The 18,208-nt window shown below is 19.9% G+C and overlaps 1 protein-coding gene across 3 annotated transcripts; it reads right to left on the bottom strand.

The window, feature by feature from the left end:
* Positions 1-2,033: 2,033 nt before the first annotated feature.
* LOC107995937 (ectopic P granules protein 5 homolog) lies at positions 2,034-17,702 on the bottom strand. 3 transcript variants are annotated; one of them, XM_017053712.3, is made up of 30 exons: positions 17,263-17,702; positions 16,599-16,835; positions 15,192-16,349; positions 14,170-14,574; positions 13,867-14,089; positions 13,602-13,774; positions 13,396-13,536; positions 13,173-13,333; positions 12,301-12,430; positions 11,682-12,226; positions 11,415-11,592; positions 11,141-11,164; positions 10,734-10,961; positions 10,509-10,672; positions 10,162-10,347; positions 9,935-10,058; positions 8,984-9,502; positions 8,747-8,889; positions 8,488-8,665; positions 8,190-8,387; positions 7,986-8,117; positions 6,952-7,185; positions 6,674-6,857; positions 5,367-5,926; positions 4,230-4,399; positions 3,940-4,148; positions 3,611-3,856; positions 3,177-3,393; positions 2,893-3,102; positions 2,034-2,542 (listed from the first exon to the last, which is right to left on the bottom strand). In XM_017053712.3, exons 1-30 carry the CDS (start codon positions 17,284-17,286, stop codon positions 2,191-2,193), a joined length of 7,653 nt encoding a protein of 2,550 aa, XP_016909201.1. In that variant the 5' UTR covers positions 17,287-17,702; the 3' UTR covers positions 2,034-2,190. The 3 variants fall into 3 exon arrangements, with proteins under 3 accessions (XP_016909201.1, XP_016909210.1, XP_061935862.1); XM_017053721.3 differs by lacking the exon at positions 11,141-11,164; XM_062079878.1 differs by lacking the exons at positions 2,034-2,542; positions 2,893-3,102; positions 3,177-3,393 and having other exon boundaries at positions 3,675-3,864.
* Positions 17,703-18,208: the final 506 nt, after the last annotated feature.

Consider the following 18,208-nt stretch of genomic DNA (forward strand, 5'->3'; position numbering starts at 1 on the left):
TATTTTTTTTGTTTCTTTTTATGTATGATATAAAAATATGTTTTTATTATACATAGAATGTTATTTTCTGTAGATAATTCTAATATTTCATATTTAATTAAATTGAATTATGAATATTTAGTTTCGTATATAAATTATACAAAATAATTTGAGTTATTTTTATAACGTAAATTCATAACTTTCATTTTATGTATTTATCATATATAATCATCAAATGCATATTTTTCAAATTTTGAAAAATATTAAGACAAAATATTTTTGAATTGATTTTAAAAATATAATATAAAGAATTGATTTTAAAAATTATAATATAAAGTATAATATAAGCGATATAGTTTTTTAAATTTAATATAATTGATTAATATAACATATATGTGACATTTATAACAGAGAAATGATTATATTAATTATAATTTTTTACATTTTGTTTTTAAAGCTAAAATAATGAAATGTCTATCTTGAAAAACAAAAAATATATAATTATCATATTTTGTGAATCTTTTTCTCGTTTTTTACAAAAAATATTAAATTATTAAATTTATTTATTTAAATAATTAAATAATTAAACAAATTTAAGAAAATGATGTAATTTCAATTTATTTATAATTTATATAAAAAGATAATTGTTTAAAAAGATCACAATATTTTAGTAATCTTCAAATATGTTATAAAAAACATTTTAAATAATTTTTTTTATATGCATAAATATTATTCGGCTTTAATTTAGAAATATTGATAAAAATTTTTTATATTAATACTAAATTTTATCTATATATATATTAATAAGCCGTTTTCGCTATTCATTCATAATAGGCATTCTTTCAAATAAATCTGCGGAATATGAAAATAAAATAATTTTTGAACAATCAGAATTATAATAATTAAAGTTTTTTTGTTATATGCAAATTACAAAATTAATCTTAAAAAGTTTCTATTCGTCCATTATATATATATATATATATATATATATATACATACATATATATAAAATAGACTTTTGATCAGCTCATTTATATATACAATATGTATATTACTGCTACTTTTAAATTGCATACTGATTCATATAATATTACGGACATGTTCGTATAAGCATACGTTATAATAATAAAAATTTTTAAAATAATTGAAGAACTAAAATCATCAGTTACATATAAAAAAAAAAAAACAAATGCTTTAAAATTATTCAAAATGAAGTTCTTCATATTATATTTCAAATTCACTAAAGTTAGCGAAAAGAAAGTTAATTGACAAGTTGATTAAATTTGATATATGTTTAGTATTAGCATTTTTGTAATATCTGAGAGTTATTTTAGTTTTAATCTGAATGCAAAGCACTTAAGGATCTCAATTAACATTGAATTATATTAAACATTTATTTTCATTTTCTGACATTAAAATTTATATTTTTTATTTTTTAAACACTATTAGAAAAATTTTTTTTAGTAAAAATAAATATAAAATTTAGTAAAAAAATGTTATATCTTCCAAAATAAAATTTAATTACTTTATATATTATATTAATTAATTTTTTATATTGTATATATAAATTGTATTTTTTATATTGTATATTGTATACATATATATATATTAGTTTTGAGGATTTAGCAAGAGGATTAATATTGATATTTTATCAGTTAGTTTTATTTTATATATTTTCATATTAATAATGAAAATATAAAAATATAAAATATTTTTAATTAAAATTTAATATTTATGATACTTGATTTTATATTTTACATTAAATAATAAGATTTAGTTTACTAATTTAACATTTTATTTTTAATCACAAAATCATTGTATTAAATACCTTAAATACCTAAATACATAAATTTCTTATGAAGATAATAAATTAATGTATAAACATTAGAACATACAAAATATACAAATTTTTATACATAATTTTTATTTTTAAATAAAATAATTATTTTCATATTATATATATTATATATATTTTATATTATATATTATATACAATATAAAATTATATAAATATATATAAATATATATTAATAAATCAAATATTTATGACTAGATTTACACAAATTTTACAAATTTTATTAAATTGAGCTATAATATTTATGTAGAAAACTATTTTCAATTTTTGTACAATAAAATTTAATAAATGTAAATTAATAGATATAAAATTACTTATTGTATCATTCTGATCATACCACAAAGAAAATAATTATATTAATCTATTAAGACATGCAAATATCTTTGATTATAAAGCTCTGTTGTCAATATACCTATAATTATTGTTGCATTATGTAAAGAATTAGCAGGATCTCTAATTAATTTAATAGATCGTTCTATATCTCCTTTAAGCGTTACATATTGTTTGTTTAATATAAGTCCTTCTAAAGATTGCATGCCTTTAATTGCTTCTGAATTAGGACGAATTTCTATTATATCTGATTCACTTGTTTTTGATAATGCTACTCCAGGTGAATGAGGTGTGAATCTTATCATCTGGTGTTCTGATTTTGATTCAGGTAATTGAGCTAAACAATATACCCCTATTGCACGACTTAAGAATTTGCACCTAAATATAAAAATCAAATTTTTATATTAGATAAAATAATGTGTTGTAGTAATAAATTTTAAATATTTAATAAATGCAGGAGGAAGAATAAAAAAAATATATTTTAATATTTTGTCTTTAGTCTTTTTAATATTTTAATATTTCTTTTTATATGATATATAAAACCTATTATTTTATGACATATCATTTTTAAGTTAAATAAAAAATATATTTAAATTAAGAAATTTGAAATTTATATTATAATATGTTATTATATTATTATATATATATATACATGCTTTTATAAATATATAAATATAAAATATTATAAATATATATATATATATATATATAATCATTATATAATTTACCTCATTGAAAGATTGGAATTTTTCTTAAGGCCAATAGCTCCTAATATACCCCATCCTTGTCCTCCATCATCAGCAATTGTTAATAATGATCGTGCTAAACTTTTAAGAGCTCTAGCAGCTATTCTAATATTTTCATTATATTGACATTGTCTATATGCTAATTCACATGTTTTAGCCCAAAGGAGAGGCAATTTTTCTTCATTTATGTTTCTAAAACAATAATATTCAAATATGAATGTATATGATATAATTTTTTTAATTTTTTAATAATAATTTTAACTTACGTTGGTCTAATAGCAGAGATCCAGTCAACTAAATTTATGAGAAGTACTCCTTCTTCTCTAATATCTTGACATAATGGAAGTCGCTTAAGTAAAATAAAATACAAAGCAAGAAGCTTTCCCTCAGAAACTAAGAATGATTCCACTGGTGGTTGTCGAGGCATTATTGATTGCAAAATTGTTAAGACTGAAGCCCAAGTTGGTGAAAATTCTTCAAATGCTGTCATATAAATTAAAATGTTATATATTAAATTTTAAATATAATTATATTAATATCAAATTATATAAAATCAAATATAATATTCATAATTAGTAATTTTGCATTAAGTCTTTAAAATTATACAAAATTATAAAATAAAAATAATGTAATAAGCAAAAAAAATATATATAATACTTAATTTTAATAACATATTTTAATAACAAAATTATATATATACCATTAAATTTAAAATATGCTTCTAATGCAGCCTCCATTAAATCTCCGAATATAGATGGTGAAGTAACAGTTGTTCCAATGACTTTAAGTATACTCATGAGAATTGGATTACTATCTGTTCTTTTTGAAAGCCACATTGTCCAACTAGCACGAAGATGTTCCATAAGAAATCCATTTTGATTTATAGCATGAAGCAATTCGGTAATCAATAAACTTGCTTCTGGAATTTGTTGTGATTCTGAAACAGCTGAAGATCTTTTCTTGTATTTTAATTGTACTTTTAATTATAGATATATATAATAATTTAGATCATAAACATGTTATATTTACTGTTTATAATAACAGCTTCCATATCATCTAACATTTTTGATAATGTATTATTAAATATTTTTGGATTTGTAGATACTAAAGATTTATATCGAGTTGTACAAGTGATTAATAATTTTATTGAAGATCTTATATAAAGTTGTCTTTTTTTCAATGTAGTTGGATGAAAATGGCTCATCAAAGAATCATAGCCTGCTGCTATCTTTAGCAAACTATATATAATATAACATTTATTAGAAACTTTTTAATTTATGATTATAATTAAATTGATAAAATAATAAAATTATATATACTTATGTATGGCAATATCTATTGGATGGCATTGATCATTACAAACATGGAGAACAACTCTTGAATCACAACTCATAACATGCCAATTAATTATATGATCATATGTAATAGCATCTAACAAGTGCCAAGAAAATTTTTCAGCTTCCATAATTAATTGAATTACTTTATCAGTCTGAAAATATATTATTATTTAAAATTATACTTATATTTCTATTATATTATATTATATTATAGTATATATTATATATTTATATATTATTAAATGTTTTAAATAAAATGTTACAAATTAGTTTTTTAAAAACTATTGCATATATTGTTTTGTTTTTTATTTTAAATTAAATGATTCAAGATTTTATTATGAAATGCATTTAAAATATAAAAAATTTGAAGCGAATATTTTAAGGATTCTTTTTATTATTGATTATTATTGATTATAGTTGATTATTATTACTTGTATTATTTGTATTATATAATATTTGTATTTTTCGTTTATCATAGCATTTAAATTATAAATTAGTTTAGTTTAAAATTAATTTTTATAATCATTTCAAAACTAATGAATAATTTTTGAGAATCTATTATATAACTAGATAATCTATATAACTAGATTTGTTTACTTAAATTTCTTAATAATTTGCATAGTAATTTATTTTTAAAAAAATATATATATTTCTAAAAAGTTTCATTTGTTTAAAAAATGTAAATATTTAAAAAAAAAATTTTTTTTAAATATTGTAAATTTTTAAATTAAAATTTTAATTAAAATTAAAAAAAATAAAAATTTTATATTCATGTGTTAAAATTGATAGAAGATAAAATAAAAAATGATACTGAAAATTCAGTACTATAGAACTCCAGTCTATAAAAGCTTACATTATAATTCAAGTATGTTTTAAATTTAATTTTATTATAGTTTATTAGTTTTACATAACAAAAAAAATTATTGTAATATCATTAAAAAATAAAAAAAATCCATAAAAAGATAAAAATCAAAATCTCTAAAATAAAATTCTTTTTAATATCATTAATATCATTAATAATTTTGATGATATATATAAACTAATTAAAATTAAGTTTTTATATTTATGAATTTAAAAATTTTTATGTAATAAAAAATTAATATTATTCTTTTAAATTACCTGTCTAACATTTGGTTCATTAGATAATTTTACCAATAAATTTAATAAACACACATGCATTCTTGCTACAATAGTTGGTGGCTGTGTTGCTAATATGTCATTTATCCAAAGTGGCCAATGTACACATGTAAATACACTTCCAAGGAATAAATGACTATCTGGCAAATACTGGTCAATTACTTTTACCATTAATTCAACATCATTTATACATGGATAGAAACGATCCCATGGTAATGATAGAAAATTGCCATGAATAACATTTAGGATATGATCTTTAATTGAAGCATGTGCAAAATTAGTAACATAAAATTGCCAGACAAAACAAAGTATTTTGCTAGATGCTGGCAGAGTATCGTTAATAAAACGAATACATTCGACAAAAATTGCTACAAATTTATTAGCATATGGACCATCTGCAATAATCCATGGTAATAAAACTGATCGGTCATCTGTAAGCTGTTGAATCCATGCAGCAGTTGGTTCTTTCAAATTTCGCGTCCAATATGGTGTAATCCAAGGTGAATACATTTCACTTAAAACAGGCCATATTTTCTCGCACACTTTAATATAATAATTATATATTATATAGAATTTTTTTTTATTAAACTATAGAAACATAAATATAAAAAAAATATTACATGAGCTTTTATTATGTTTTATTAAAATAAAAATATGTTTTATTATAATATTTATTTAATATTTATTTTATATTTATTTAATTAAATATTTAGTTTGAAATATATAAGTAACAACAAATTCCATATATAGATTATAGAATACACATTATCTACTTATATGTATTTATTTATATTTATATAATAGTGCAGTATAGAAATAATACCTTATACCAATAAATTTGTAAGTGAAATATATATATGTAGTAAAATTCTAAAGTAATTTATTATATTTTAGTAATTTATTATATTTATATATTTTTTAATTTATTATAATAAATTTTATATTGATATCAAATTTATATGTATTACAATAGAAGAATATTTTAAAAGAGAGAATTTAAATAATTTAAGTGATCATAAATGATATTAATTTTTCAAAATAGATTTTTCATAATTTTTCAAAAAACATATAAATACATATATATATATAGTTTTAAATTCTAGAATATAAAATCTATTGTTGCACATATGTTTCAAATTATATGTAATTGTTTATATGTAATTAGATATTAATTTTATAATAAGCAATCTATTTCAAAACTTCATGTAATATTTTTTTTTACATATAGATAATATTTATTTTAAAAAATTATAAATATTTTGTATATAATATAAATTTCAAATGCTTACATTGATCTCCTAATGAACCTCGATCAGATTGAAGTGTAAGTGCAACAAGAGCATGACCTATCATGCCAAGGAATGTACTTAATGGATCATTATAGATTCTATATTTTGGATATAATCCATAAAGACCATATTGTAAACGTTCTTGCATAAAATGTTTACTTAATAATATAGCTGTATCGTGTACCTGTAATTAAAAATGTATTTATTTTTTTTTTTTTATATTTATTTTAAACATTACAAACTGAAAATAGATATATTTTATGTTTGAAAAAACGAACCTCTTGTCGAGAAAGAAGTTTTTGTTCAGTAGCATAATGACGAATATTATCTCTAATTTTAGAATTAGTCAAAAAAGCATTTTTTGATTTGCCACTAAGGGTTCCTAGCAAATCACGCCAAACATCTAGTGATAAATTTTGACTTTCACTACTTTTTAATACAACACTCAGAACTTCGCCATAGTGCTCAGGAAATTCATGTAATAATATAAGTCGTAAATGGTTTCTAAATAACTGTAAGAAAAAATTTATTATAAAAGAAAAAACATTAATTAGATATTAATCTTTAAATTGATAAATAGAATATCATAATAGAATAGAATATTAATAGAATTTTTTCAAAAAATTGTATTTCATGTTGTCAAATTGGATAATATATATTTGAATAACAAAATAAATATTCCGAAAGTATTATTTATTTTATCTTTTTGATTAATCATATATATTATAAATTCAAATTATATGTTATTATAACAATCCAAATTTTTTTATTTTAAAAAATTTTAAAAAATTTAAATTATTTCTTTAAATTATTGAAATTAAAAACAAATACATATATAAGATAATAAAAGATAATAATCTGATAATCTGCAGTGATTTTAGAAGTATATAGAATAATTTGCAATGTTTTACATTAAATCCTAATTAAATATGATGATAAAATCGTTATTGTCCATTCGGTCGATATAATATAATAATAATAATAATAATTGCGTTTAAACTGGTAACATGAAACATTGTATTTATTGATTGCATTATTTGAAATAGAGACTGGTTTTTTGTCATATCACATGTTTTGTCATATTTATAAGATATATATATATATATATATACACACACATATATATACAATTGAGAAATCATTGATTTTTGGAAACAAACAAGACCAAATTATATAAGAATACTCGCATTGTTGTACTGATCAATATTGAACGCATTATTTTGTTGTTATATAATTAATTAGAATGAAATGTTATAAAATATCATGAAGTTTATATATTTATCATAAAATTAAATTTATTAAATATAAATACCTCATGTAATATCAATTTAGTTTCTTCTGGATTGAAACCCATATTACAAAGAGCTCTAGATATCAAATCTATGAATGTTGATCGTTCACTTAATCTTGGACGCTTATAATTTAACCAGATTCCTACATCAAACTAAAATAAAAATCAAAATAAAAGTAAAATATGAAAATGTTATAAGGAATAAATATAACACAAATAGCATACTTTTGATAATAACACAAAACAGAGATCGACATTTGTGCTCATTGAAAATTCGACAACAGTTTGATACATTTGTAAAAATGTTGAAGCACTACCAGCAACAGGTGTAAAATAAGGTCCAAGTAAACCACCCAGATTTGATTTTTGCATAATAGTATTTAATAATTGTAGACCTTGGCTTTCTTCTTCATTAATGAATGACTATTAAGATTAATATATATTAATATTATAATTAATAAAATGTGCATTAATAATATAATACATTAAAATTATATTTATTAATTTTTATAATTATAATTACCTGCCCTAACTTTTCTAGACAAGTAGTAATAAGTTGTTTTGTTGGTGGACATAATGATACTTCTTCTGTATAAGAGTTTATAAGATAATAAAATAATTTAACTCCACTTTCTTGGATTTTGTATAATGCCGTAGTGTTTTCATTAGTTCGATTTGTTAATATTTCATGTTCTAACATCCTGATTTATTTTTGATTAATATATATTTATATTCAAAATTTCAATTTATATTATAAAATATATAATATATATTATACATACGCAATTAAATGATCAATAAAAAGACATCCTTGAGTAACTTTACTAGGTGGTGGTTGACTTGCTTTTATCAATAAATTTTCATATTCAGCTCTATTTTGTGTTATCATATGATCAATACCATCATTAATGTGTGCTTCAAGTACCTATAATGTATAAATTAAATAATAAATATAATATAATTTATAAAATAATTTTATTTAATTCTGAAAGAGAATCATAGATTATTATTATTCTTACTTTAACTGTAATTACTGCTGGACCAGCACAATGCACAGTAGGTGGTGTTCCTGACCTAGTGTGTTTCTGATTTGGAGGTACTGGATCACATAATGCATGCAATGTTACTTGATTCTCATTCTCTCTATAAAGTGTAGGCACTAGTTCCAAGAAGCTAGAATCTACTGCAGTATGTTCAGAAATCATTAAATTATATGTCTGAGCATAATCTAATATTATCTTAAGATATGGTTTAACGAGATCAATTACTGAATTTGAATTATATATATTTTCTTTTGGTATACAATTAAAAATTGCTTGATTGCAATTTAAAGGTGGAGGTGGAACAGAATATTCGTATGTAGTCAATCGTTTAAATATTCTTTGTAATGGTGGAATCTTTTCAGAAAATAAAGTCGATATATTTTTTCCTTTTTGATAAGTTTCTTGATTTCTATTACATGCATATTCCCATTCTTGAACAGCCATCATTTGATTTTGCTGAACTGCTGAATAATCAATATATTCTAACCATGGTGTCTATTTAAACAAACATGAAAGAAATGAGATAAAATAGAATTTATAATACATTTCATTAGTTAAATAATAATATAATATAATATATAATAATATAAAATAATTATATATATAAAATTAAATTATTTAGATATATTTGAAAATAATAGATATATTTGAAAATCTTTTTCTTTATGTTATATTTTTTTATGTTATATGAAGTGATATCATATTATTACTAATAGTATATTTATTAATTAACTATTTTATTAATTTACATTTATATTATTAAATTATTGAAAATAAAGAAAAGAATAATTAATACATATAAAAATTAAATTACTACCAAAAAATATTATTCTTTATTTTCGATTTAGATATGGAATCACTCTTATATATTGTACTTTAATACTGTATATTTTCTATTTATAGTAAGTATAATAAATTAAAACTTACCCAGTTATCTTGAACAAGTAAAACTAATTTTTGTGACATATATTGTGGAGGTAGAGCTGGTAAATAAAGACCTGGTTCATGCAATCTTGGTTCTTCAAGCCACAAACTTAAAGTTTTATAAAATCTGTAAAAATATGTAAATATGTAAAAATTAATAATTAATAGTAAAATTAATTTATAATATTCTTTTTCACAATTTTCACATTTATATTTTATATATAACATACTTTGCTACATTAAAATAAAATGAACGTTTATCATCAGTGATTGGTTTTCCATTATCTAAATCTTTTTCTCCTTTTAATTGGAAATATATTGTAGTATCATGTAAACGTTTTTTTAATTTTTTTAAATAACTTAAATTAATCATGCCTTCAAAAAATTTTTCACCAATCCCCCCATGATCAATGACACTAAAAAATAAATTGTATTATTACAGATATATTATTAATATATTATTAAAAACTAAGATATAAAAACTATTAAAAACTATTAAATATTAAATATTAAAAACTAAGATATAAAATATAAAAAATAAAAGTATAAAATTTTTTGTATAAAAAATAAAACAAACCCTGATAATGTTGGGACTCTTGCAAGAAATAAAGCAAAAAAATTTTGCCATAAAAGAGGAAGAATAGGATGTCCTATAGGTGTATCTAGAGCTTGTTGTGACCAACGATATATAGATAATCCATTGGTTCCAAATGGTTGCATTTTTACAGTGATACAAGCTCGCTAAAAATATATTAAATATATATAATAAATTATCAAATGTTATAAAAAATATAAAATATACCTTAATAGCAGTATCTAATGATATATTAGGTTGTGTTGATAATTCCTTTAAAATTTCATGCCACAATCCAGTTTTAATTTCTCTATTATATTGTTCAGTTAATAATATTTGATGAGCAACCCATACTGATTGAGTAGATTTTCCTAAAAGACTAATCGAATTTGAAGAACCAGTTGCCCAATTTAAAAATGATCCAAATGATGTCATCACATTACGATTAGATGCATTCTGAAAATAATTTATTAAAATATGATTTTAAAAATACTTTAATATTATTATTATATGTATAAATATAAATAAAAATAGATTAGTATCTTGTAATAATAAGTTTATATTTTAAGGATACATATTCTAAGGAAAAAAGAAAAGAGAGAAAAGAGAAAAAAAGAGAATGAGAGAGATCACACCTCATTAATTTCCTCTGTGGCAAGCTAATAAAATGGAAATATTTTTTAATTAATATAAAATATTTAAATATTAATTCCTTACAAGTAAAAAATAATATTTTAATAATTTAAAAATTATAATAACATTTTATAGAATAAATTTAATGAAATTAATTCATAAAAAAGCTTGACATTAGTTCTAATTTTTTATTAAAAATATTTTAATGTTTTTAATTATAATATTTAATAATATCGATATAATAAAATTCTAACAGTAAATAAAAATTGATCTTACAGAGAATAGATTCTGAAACATATGCTCCACTGTTTCTTTTGCATCCGTATGAAAAAATGCAGCACTAATAACTATGTCCATCAAATATAACACACTTTGATCTTTATTCCAATCTGGTATATGTATAAATGTATTCAACCATAGATATACAAATTCTTTTGGTGTCTGTAAACGATATCTATAACAAATTATATCATTTTAAAAATAAAGTATTATCCAATATTAATAATATTAAATAAATTATAAAATATATAAAATATTGTTTACTTTTTATAATTATATAAATGTGAATGTATCATATTTGAAAATTGTTTCAGTATTGTTCCTGGAAATTCAGGGGTTATAAGGCTTTTAGCCACTTTCATATAAGACCTATCAGCCATAATTAGAGAAATAACAAGACTAATAAATTTATCATTCTTAAGTAATGAGTCAACACATTCCAAAAATAATGGTATTATATGATGTAAACATATAAGCATTTGTTCATATTTACAATGATATTGTAATATTTCTAATTGACCAAAACCTTTTAAACATATCAAAGGTATAGAATGGCCCCATAATGTCATAAGTATTGCTACATAACATGCAATAGGTTGCTTTTCTCGTGTACCAGTGACTAAAATTTCTAAACTTAAATCAGAATCCATATCTGGTACATGAGCAAAAGCTACAGTAGGATTTAAAAGTGCATAATGACAAAGTGCTTCAGTTTGGTCGAGTTGATGTAATCTAAGTTTAGAAACCATATCCCATGCCCATAATGAAAAAATATGTTCAGCATTTTGAGGCCTTATTATTGTTGACATCTAAAAATGTAAATATATATAAAAAATTAAAATCTATTTTGTTAATTATAGATATATTAATATTTAATTTATACCTGTTTAACACCTTCTACTAATAAAGAAGTATTTTGGACAGAAGTATCAGGTACATATTTCATAGTAAGTTCAACAATTAATAATGCTATACGTCTATGTAAATCAATAGGAAGATACAAACTACCATTTCTGTAAAAATATATGATTATATTTTATATAATTTTATATTTTTGATTAAATCTTTGTCTTTTTTTTATGAAAATATTCAAGTACATTACAAATTTAAATTATCAAATAAAAATAACGAGTTTTTCATAAAAGTTTGATTATCCATATGGAATGAACTATAGAATTAATAAAAAACAACAATAAATATTAAATATTGTAAAAAAAATTCGTCTAACAAAAAAAATATTGTTTTAATTATTTAAAAGATAATTTTTAATAAAATTAAACTTTATAATACTTTTTAAAATATTATTATAAATAGTTATTGTTTTTTATTTTAAATTCATAAAGTTTTTGAAAATTTTCGTAACATGAAAATTCATTTTTTTCAATATTTTTTTAAACAATTGTTTATATAATCTACAATTTTTTATTTTTTAACATTCATATATTATATTTTAAAAATATTATATATTGCAAAAAATTTTTGTTATTATATATTTATTCCAGATAGCATATAACTAAGCATATAAACTATATATTAATGTTCAAATATTTTTGTAAATAATTATATTATAATTCATTATTTTTCAAATAATTATATATAATGCATATTGCATTTTCTTAATTTTTTAAACATAACAATAATATAAAAATTTAATTTTAAATGATTTTTCATGTATATATTATATATATATAAAATAAATTAGGAATTATTTTTCTTATATTATTACTATACTATACTATATTACTAAACTCTTACTCATCAAATCCCCAATTTAAGTGAGTAAGGATTAAACGGGCCAAATGATTCTCAGTTGATGTCAATGGATATTGATGTAACCATGTAGAAAGAATAATTATATCTTTCTCTTGTAATATCCATTTGTATAATTTTAAATCAGTAAATAGATATAAACTTAACTAAAATTCATAAAGTTAAATTTTTAAAAATATTTATTTATAAAAAAATATATTTCTTATACCTTTCCAGCTGATACAAAATTATCTCGTAATTTTTGTAAAATATCTGATAGTAGTGAAGGATATCTATATGTTAAATTTGACAAAAGAGATCGAGCATCTTTTGAACAAGAATCTTGTGTTTTTTCACTAAGAAATCCAATCTGTAATTATCATTATTTTTAAATATTAAAAAATGATAGATAATATAAACAATAATAGTACATACTTGAAATAGATCTATTGTTGTTATTTTCACAAAATCATAATCCTGTTCAGTTCTTGCTAAAGCCATATTAGCAAAAGTTGTTAAAAGAAAATATGATTCATCTCCTGGCATACTACTTAATTTTTCTTCAAATTTTGTACAAAGTTGTGAAGAATTTAATTCATTTATCCAATCTTTAATATTATTAACATAATATCAAAATTTATATTTTTATTATAATTTTCAATTTCAAAAATTTTTATTTTAGTTAAAAAACTATACATACCATGAGTAGATCTATTAGAAACATGCATATCTATTTGCATACAATCAGTATGTAAAATATAAAATATTTGCCATAGAGTATTAGATGATATTAAATCATATGGTAGAGAAGCTAAATATTGCCATGCTCCTAAACGACGTGAAGAAAATATACATAAAACTGCTCTCAAAAAAAAACAATCAAATTCAAGTTGAAGTTTTTTCAATATTGATACATCATTAATCTATAAAATTAAAATGTAAAAATATATAAAACATAATTTTAAATTTATATTAAATTATTCTTAATAATATAATGATCTACCTGGTTTTTATCAAATTCCTCCCATTGATCATTAGCATATTGTACAATATCTTTAATTAATGCACTTAATCGTTTGGTTAATTGTCTATATCTTGGAGAATCATATGTTTTCAAGCCTTGTTTTAAAAGTTTAATAATAGTTGTAAAAAATGCAAACATCCGGAACAAATGATGATGCGTAATATAAGTTTTATTTTGATGATAATCATTATTTTGATATTGGATACATAATACTTGTTCAAATATTTTACTAAAAGGAATTTGATTTAATAAAGAAATAAGATCACTTTCAAATAAGTTTGCACCAACATTAGCAATATCTTCATCTTCTTCTCCTTCTTCATCCAACATTACCCAAACAGTATCACCTGGACTACATATTGTATCTTGTAATGATTGTTGTATCTAATAAATTAAAAATTAAATTTTATTAATTCATTGATTATCATTAAATTAATAATTTTTAATTTTAATATTTTTTAATTTTTTTTTTTAATTTTTTGTTTTAATTTTAAGCTTTTAAGCTTTTATATACTTTTATTTTATCATTAAAATAAAATTTCAATTATTTGACAAAATTATATTTTTATTTATTTTTACAAAATAAAGAATTATATATTTTATAATTTCAAATATTTCATATAAATATTATATAATTATATTCTTTAAATGAATCTATTTTCTAAATATTGATTTTAAATTAGATTTTAGAATTGTAATATCTGAAAATTGTTATTGTGAAAAGTATTATTTATCAGTTTTGAATATTTTGCTATCAAGATATACATTGGATAACTTAGATTAACATTGGATAATATTCAATTTACATTAGATTTATATTAGATTTCAATTTTTTCTTATTTTGTAAAAATAAATAATATTTTTTCCCAATTAAAATCTTGTTTTAATAATAACATAAATTTTTTTAAAAAGATTAATATTTTATCAAAATTGGCAAAAATTATTAAACTATTTATTTCTAAATTATTTATTTTTAATTAGCAATAAGTATTTATAAATACCTGTTCAAGAAATTTTTCTCTATCCTTAATAGGTAATAAAATAACAGCTAATGTAGCTATTATATGATCTAAATATGGATCATTTAATGAAGATATGCCTAATTTTCCATGTTGTTGTAATATTGGAGTTTGAACATAACTGTGAGCCCAATTCATTACTCCACCAGGACATCTCAAGATATGGTTCAATATAAATAAATGATCTTGCCAAGTTGCTACTCTCAATAAGATTGCAATTAATCGTGTAAGCCATTCTCTAGTATCTGTTACAAATTTACCATCTTTTAATAATTTTCTTTGAAAATTGAATAATATAGTTATGCACATTCTAATTTCCACTAATTGTGGAATTGTTTGAGAAGGTACATGTATTGGTAATAAATTTACAGGTGCATTATGAGGAAGATTTATAAATTCTTTACAAGATATGCAAACTCTTTGAATATAATATTCAATTTGAAATTTTAACATTTCTGCTTCATAACAATATAATGCTTGAGTATTGTGTAATAGATCTTTTATTGTTGATAAATTTCGAGTTAATGCAGCTAGTGTCTGCTGATTAAAACGTGCAATATAATATTCATGTGTAGCAATAACAGGATTTCCATCTTGACATTCTCCTGTTTCTCTAATACAGGCTTTATCTAAACACCATAATTGTTTTTGCATTTCTCTACAGGATTTCTTTAAAATTTCCAATTCATGAGAATTGATAATTAAATTATTTCTTACACGAAGATAATTCATTAAAAGCTCATGTAATCTATGTTGCTGTCTAATTGCATTACTTCTAAGTTGTATTTCTGCAAATTCTGAAATAAACATATCAATCCATGCTAATTCCTGATTGAAATATAATGATGTTAATTGGCTCTCTGTAAATGGTATAATTTCTTTAAAAGAAGTATGTATATCATCTACTTGATTTATGATAGAATCTGATTTATTTTTTGTTTGTCTATCATATATAAAGTTCTTTGAATTTGATACATTTAAATCTTGAGATAAATTTGCTGTTATACTTCCATTATTAAAACCATCAAGTGTATCTACTAAATCTATTGTAGAAATCGATGTTATAACTTCTTCTACTTTCTCATTTAAATTATTCCATGCTGATGTTAAATTATTTTCAATTTCATTATTAATTTTAGTCTAAAATTTATTAAAAAATATATTATAATTACTTACAATTTGTTTAGAATATAGAATATAATTTTTAAATTAAACATTTTCTCAAAATCGTTTTTAAAATTTTATGGATTATTTCTTTATGCAATATTACTATCATTATATAATATTTTTTAAATAATAAGTTATTATAAAAAATTCTTTAAATACAATTTTAATTAACATTATTTTGATAATTTTTTTAATGTGAATAAAAAAAATTAAATTAAATACTTTGTCATTTATAGTTTGTAATCCTTCTGTTTCTTCTGAAACTATTTGAACTGATTGTTTTTCATAGAGTTCAGTGTCAATTGCAGCAGAATGTAATTCACTTTCCATATTTTCAACACCTTCTCCTTTTGGATAATTTGTAGGAGATTCTTCGAGAACACATTCAAATTCTTCCAATGTTGGAACATCTGGTATCTGTTGTTCCATGGAAAACTTAGATTTTTCTTCTCTTTTTTTCTAAAAATATATATTTTTTAAATATAATTTTTAATCTTATAAAACAACAAATTTCAGAAAAAAATTTGTATATGTTATTAAAAGTTAATATATTATTTTTATATGTGTATATATGTTTAAATATATTTAAGTTTTTATAAATTATAACCTAAACTTATATTATTAATAAAAATAAATATTTTAAAATCTATACATTGATGACTTAATTTTAAATTTTTGTTACTATTAAACAATATTTATTATTATATGATACTATGATATTATATACTATAAGATATAAAAGTAAATATTTTCTTTATATGAAAAATAAAATATCTTAAATCATCGATTAAAGACAAAATAATAATTAATCAATATGATTACATAAAAATATTAATGAAAAATATTAAAAAAGATTAATGAAAAATATTAAAAAATAAATATTCACCTTTCGTTGTTTTGGTACTTCCATTTTATATAAATACAATAAATTTTGTGTAAATTTCTTTTATATATAAATATTAAATTTATCACATAGCATTAACATGCAAAATATGAAAAATATGAAAATTATATTTATTACACAATAACAAATTTTCACAATACTATTCTGAAATATTTCTGAAATATTAATATTACTGATTGATTACGCATTCTTTATTTCTTGCGTAACCTATCATCTGTCAAAATATATTACAATTTCAAATTGGCAGTTTTTATATTATAATTATTTAATACTAATTTTTCATTTAAAAAATTAATTTAATAAATTAATATTACTAAAAAATTCTGTGTAATGATTAATATGAAATAGTAGACATAATTTTTTTGTTTATCGATAAAATTATATGCAAATAAAGTGCTGCCAGCTGTACTAGAATCACAGGTGGTACAGACATATAGAATAAACATTATAGAATTCTTTTTTTATAAGGATAATATATAAAATAAATATAATATGCAATATTTTTTTGTGTCATAGAAATCATAAATCACTAGAACATTACCATTTTTGTGTAATAGTATCAGAATAAAATAAAATTATATGTTACAATATTAGTAGTGAAATTAAAATTAAAATTAAATTTTAGAATTTTTAAAAAATTTAGAAATTATAAATAACATATAGATCTAAATTTTTTATATTACAAACAAATATAGAATTCTATATTTTTGTAAGTAATATATTTATTTGTTAATTCTTATATATATTAATGAATATGTTATGTGCATATGAAAATTAATATTGAAAGTTATTTAATCGAAAGTTAAATAATCTTAAAATAAATAATATAATAAAAAAAATAATCTAAAGCTAAATCTTTCTCACATTAATATATATTTTAAAAAACAGCATTTACATTTTATGAATGATGAAATTGATCCATTATATC

Source organism: Apis cerana, linkage group LG9, assembly GCF_029169275.1.
Source record: "Apis cerana isolate GH-2021 linkage group LG9, AcerK_1.0, whole genome shotgun sequence".
NCBI lineage: Eukaryota > Metazoa > Arthropoda > Insecta > Hymenoptera > Apidae > Apis > Apis cerana.

Excerpts from the sequence above, each read along its gene's own strand:
- LOC107995937 (XM_017053712.3), bottom strand. The coding sequence starts at position 17,286 with ATGGAAGTACCAAAACAACGAAAG. Across the intron at positions 11,165-11,414 it reads TGTTTCAGAATCTATTCTCT|CTTGCCACAGAGGAAATTAA; the intron begins GTAAGATCAATT and ends CCATTTTATTAG. Across the intron at positions 8,118-8,189 it reads GTTTTGTGTTATTATCAAAA|TTTGATGTAGGAATCTGGTT; the intron begins GTATGCTATTTG and ends TTTTTATTTTAG.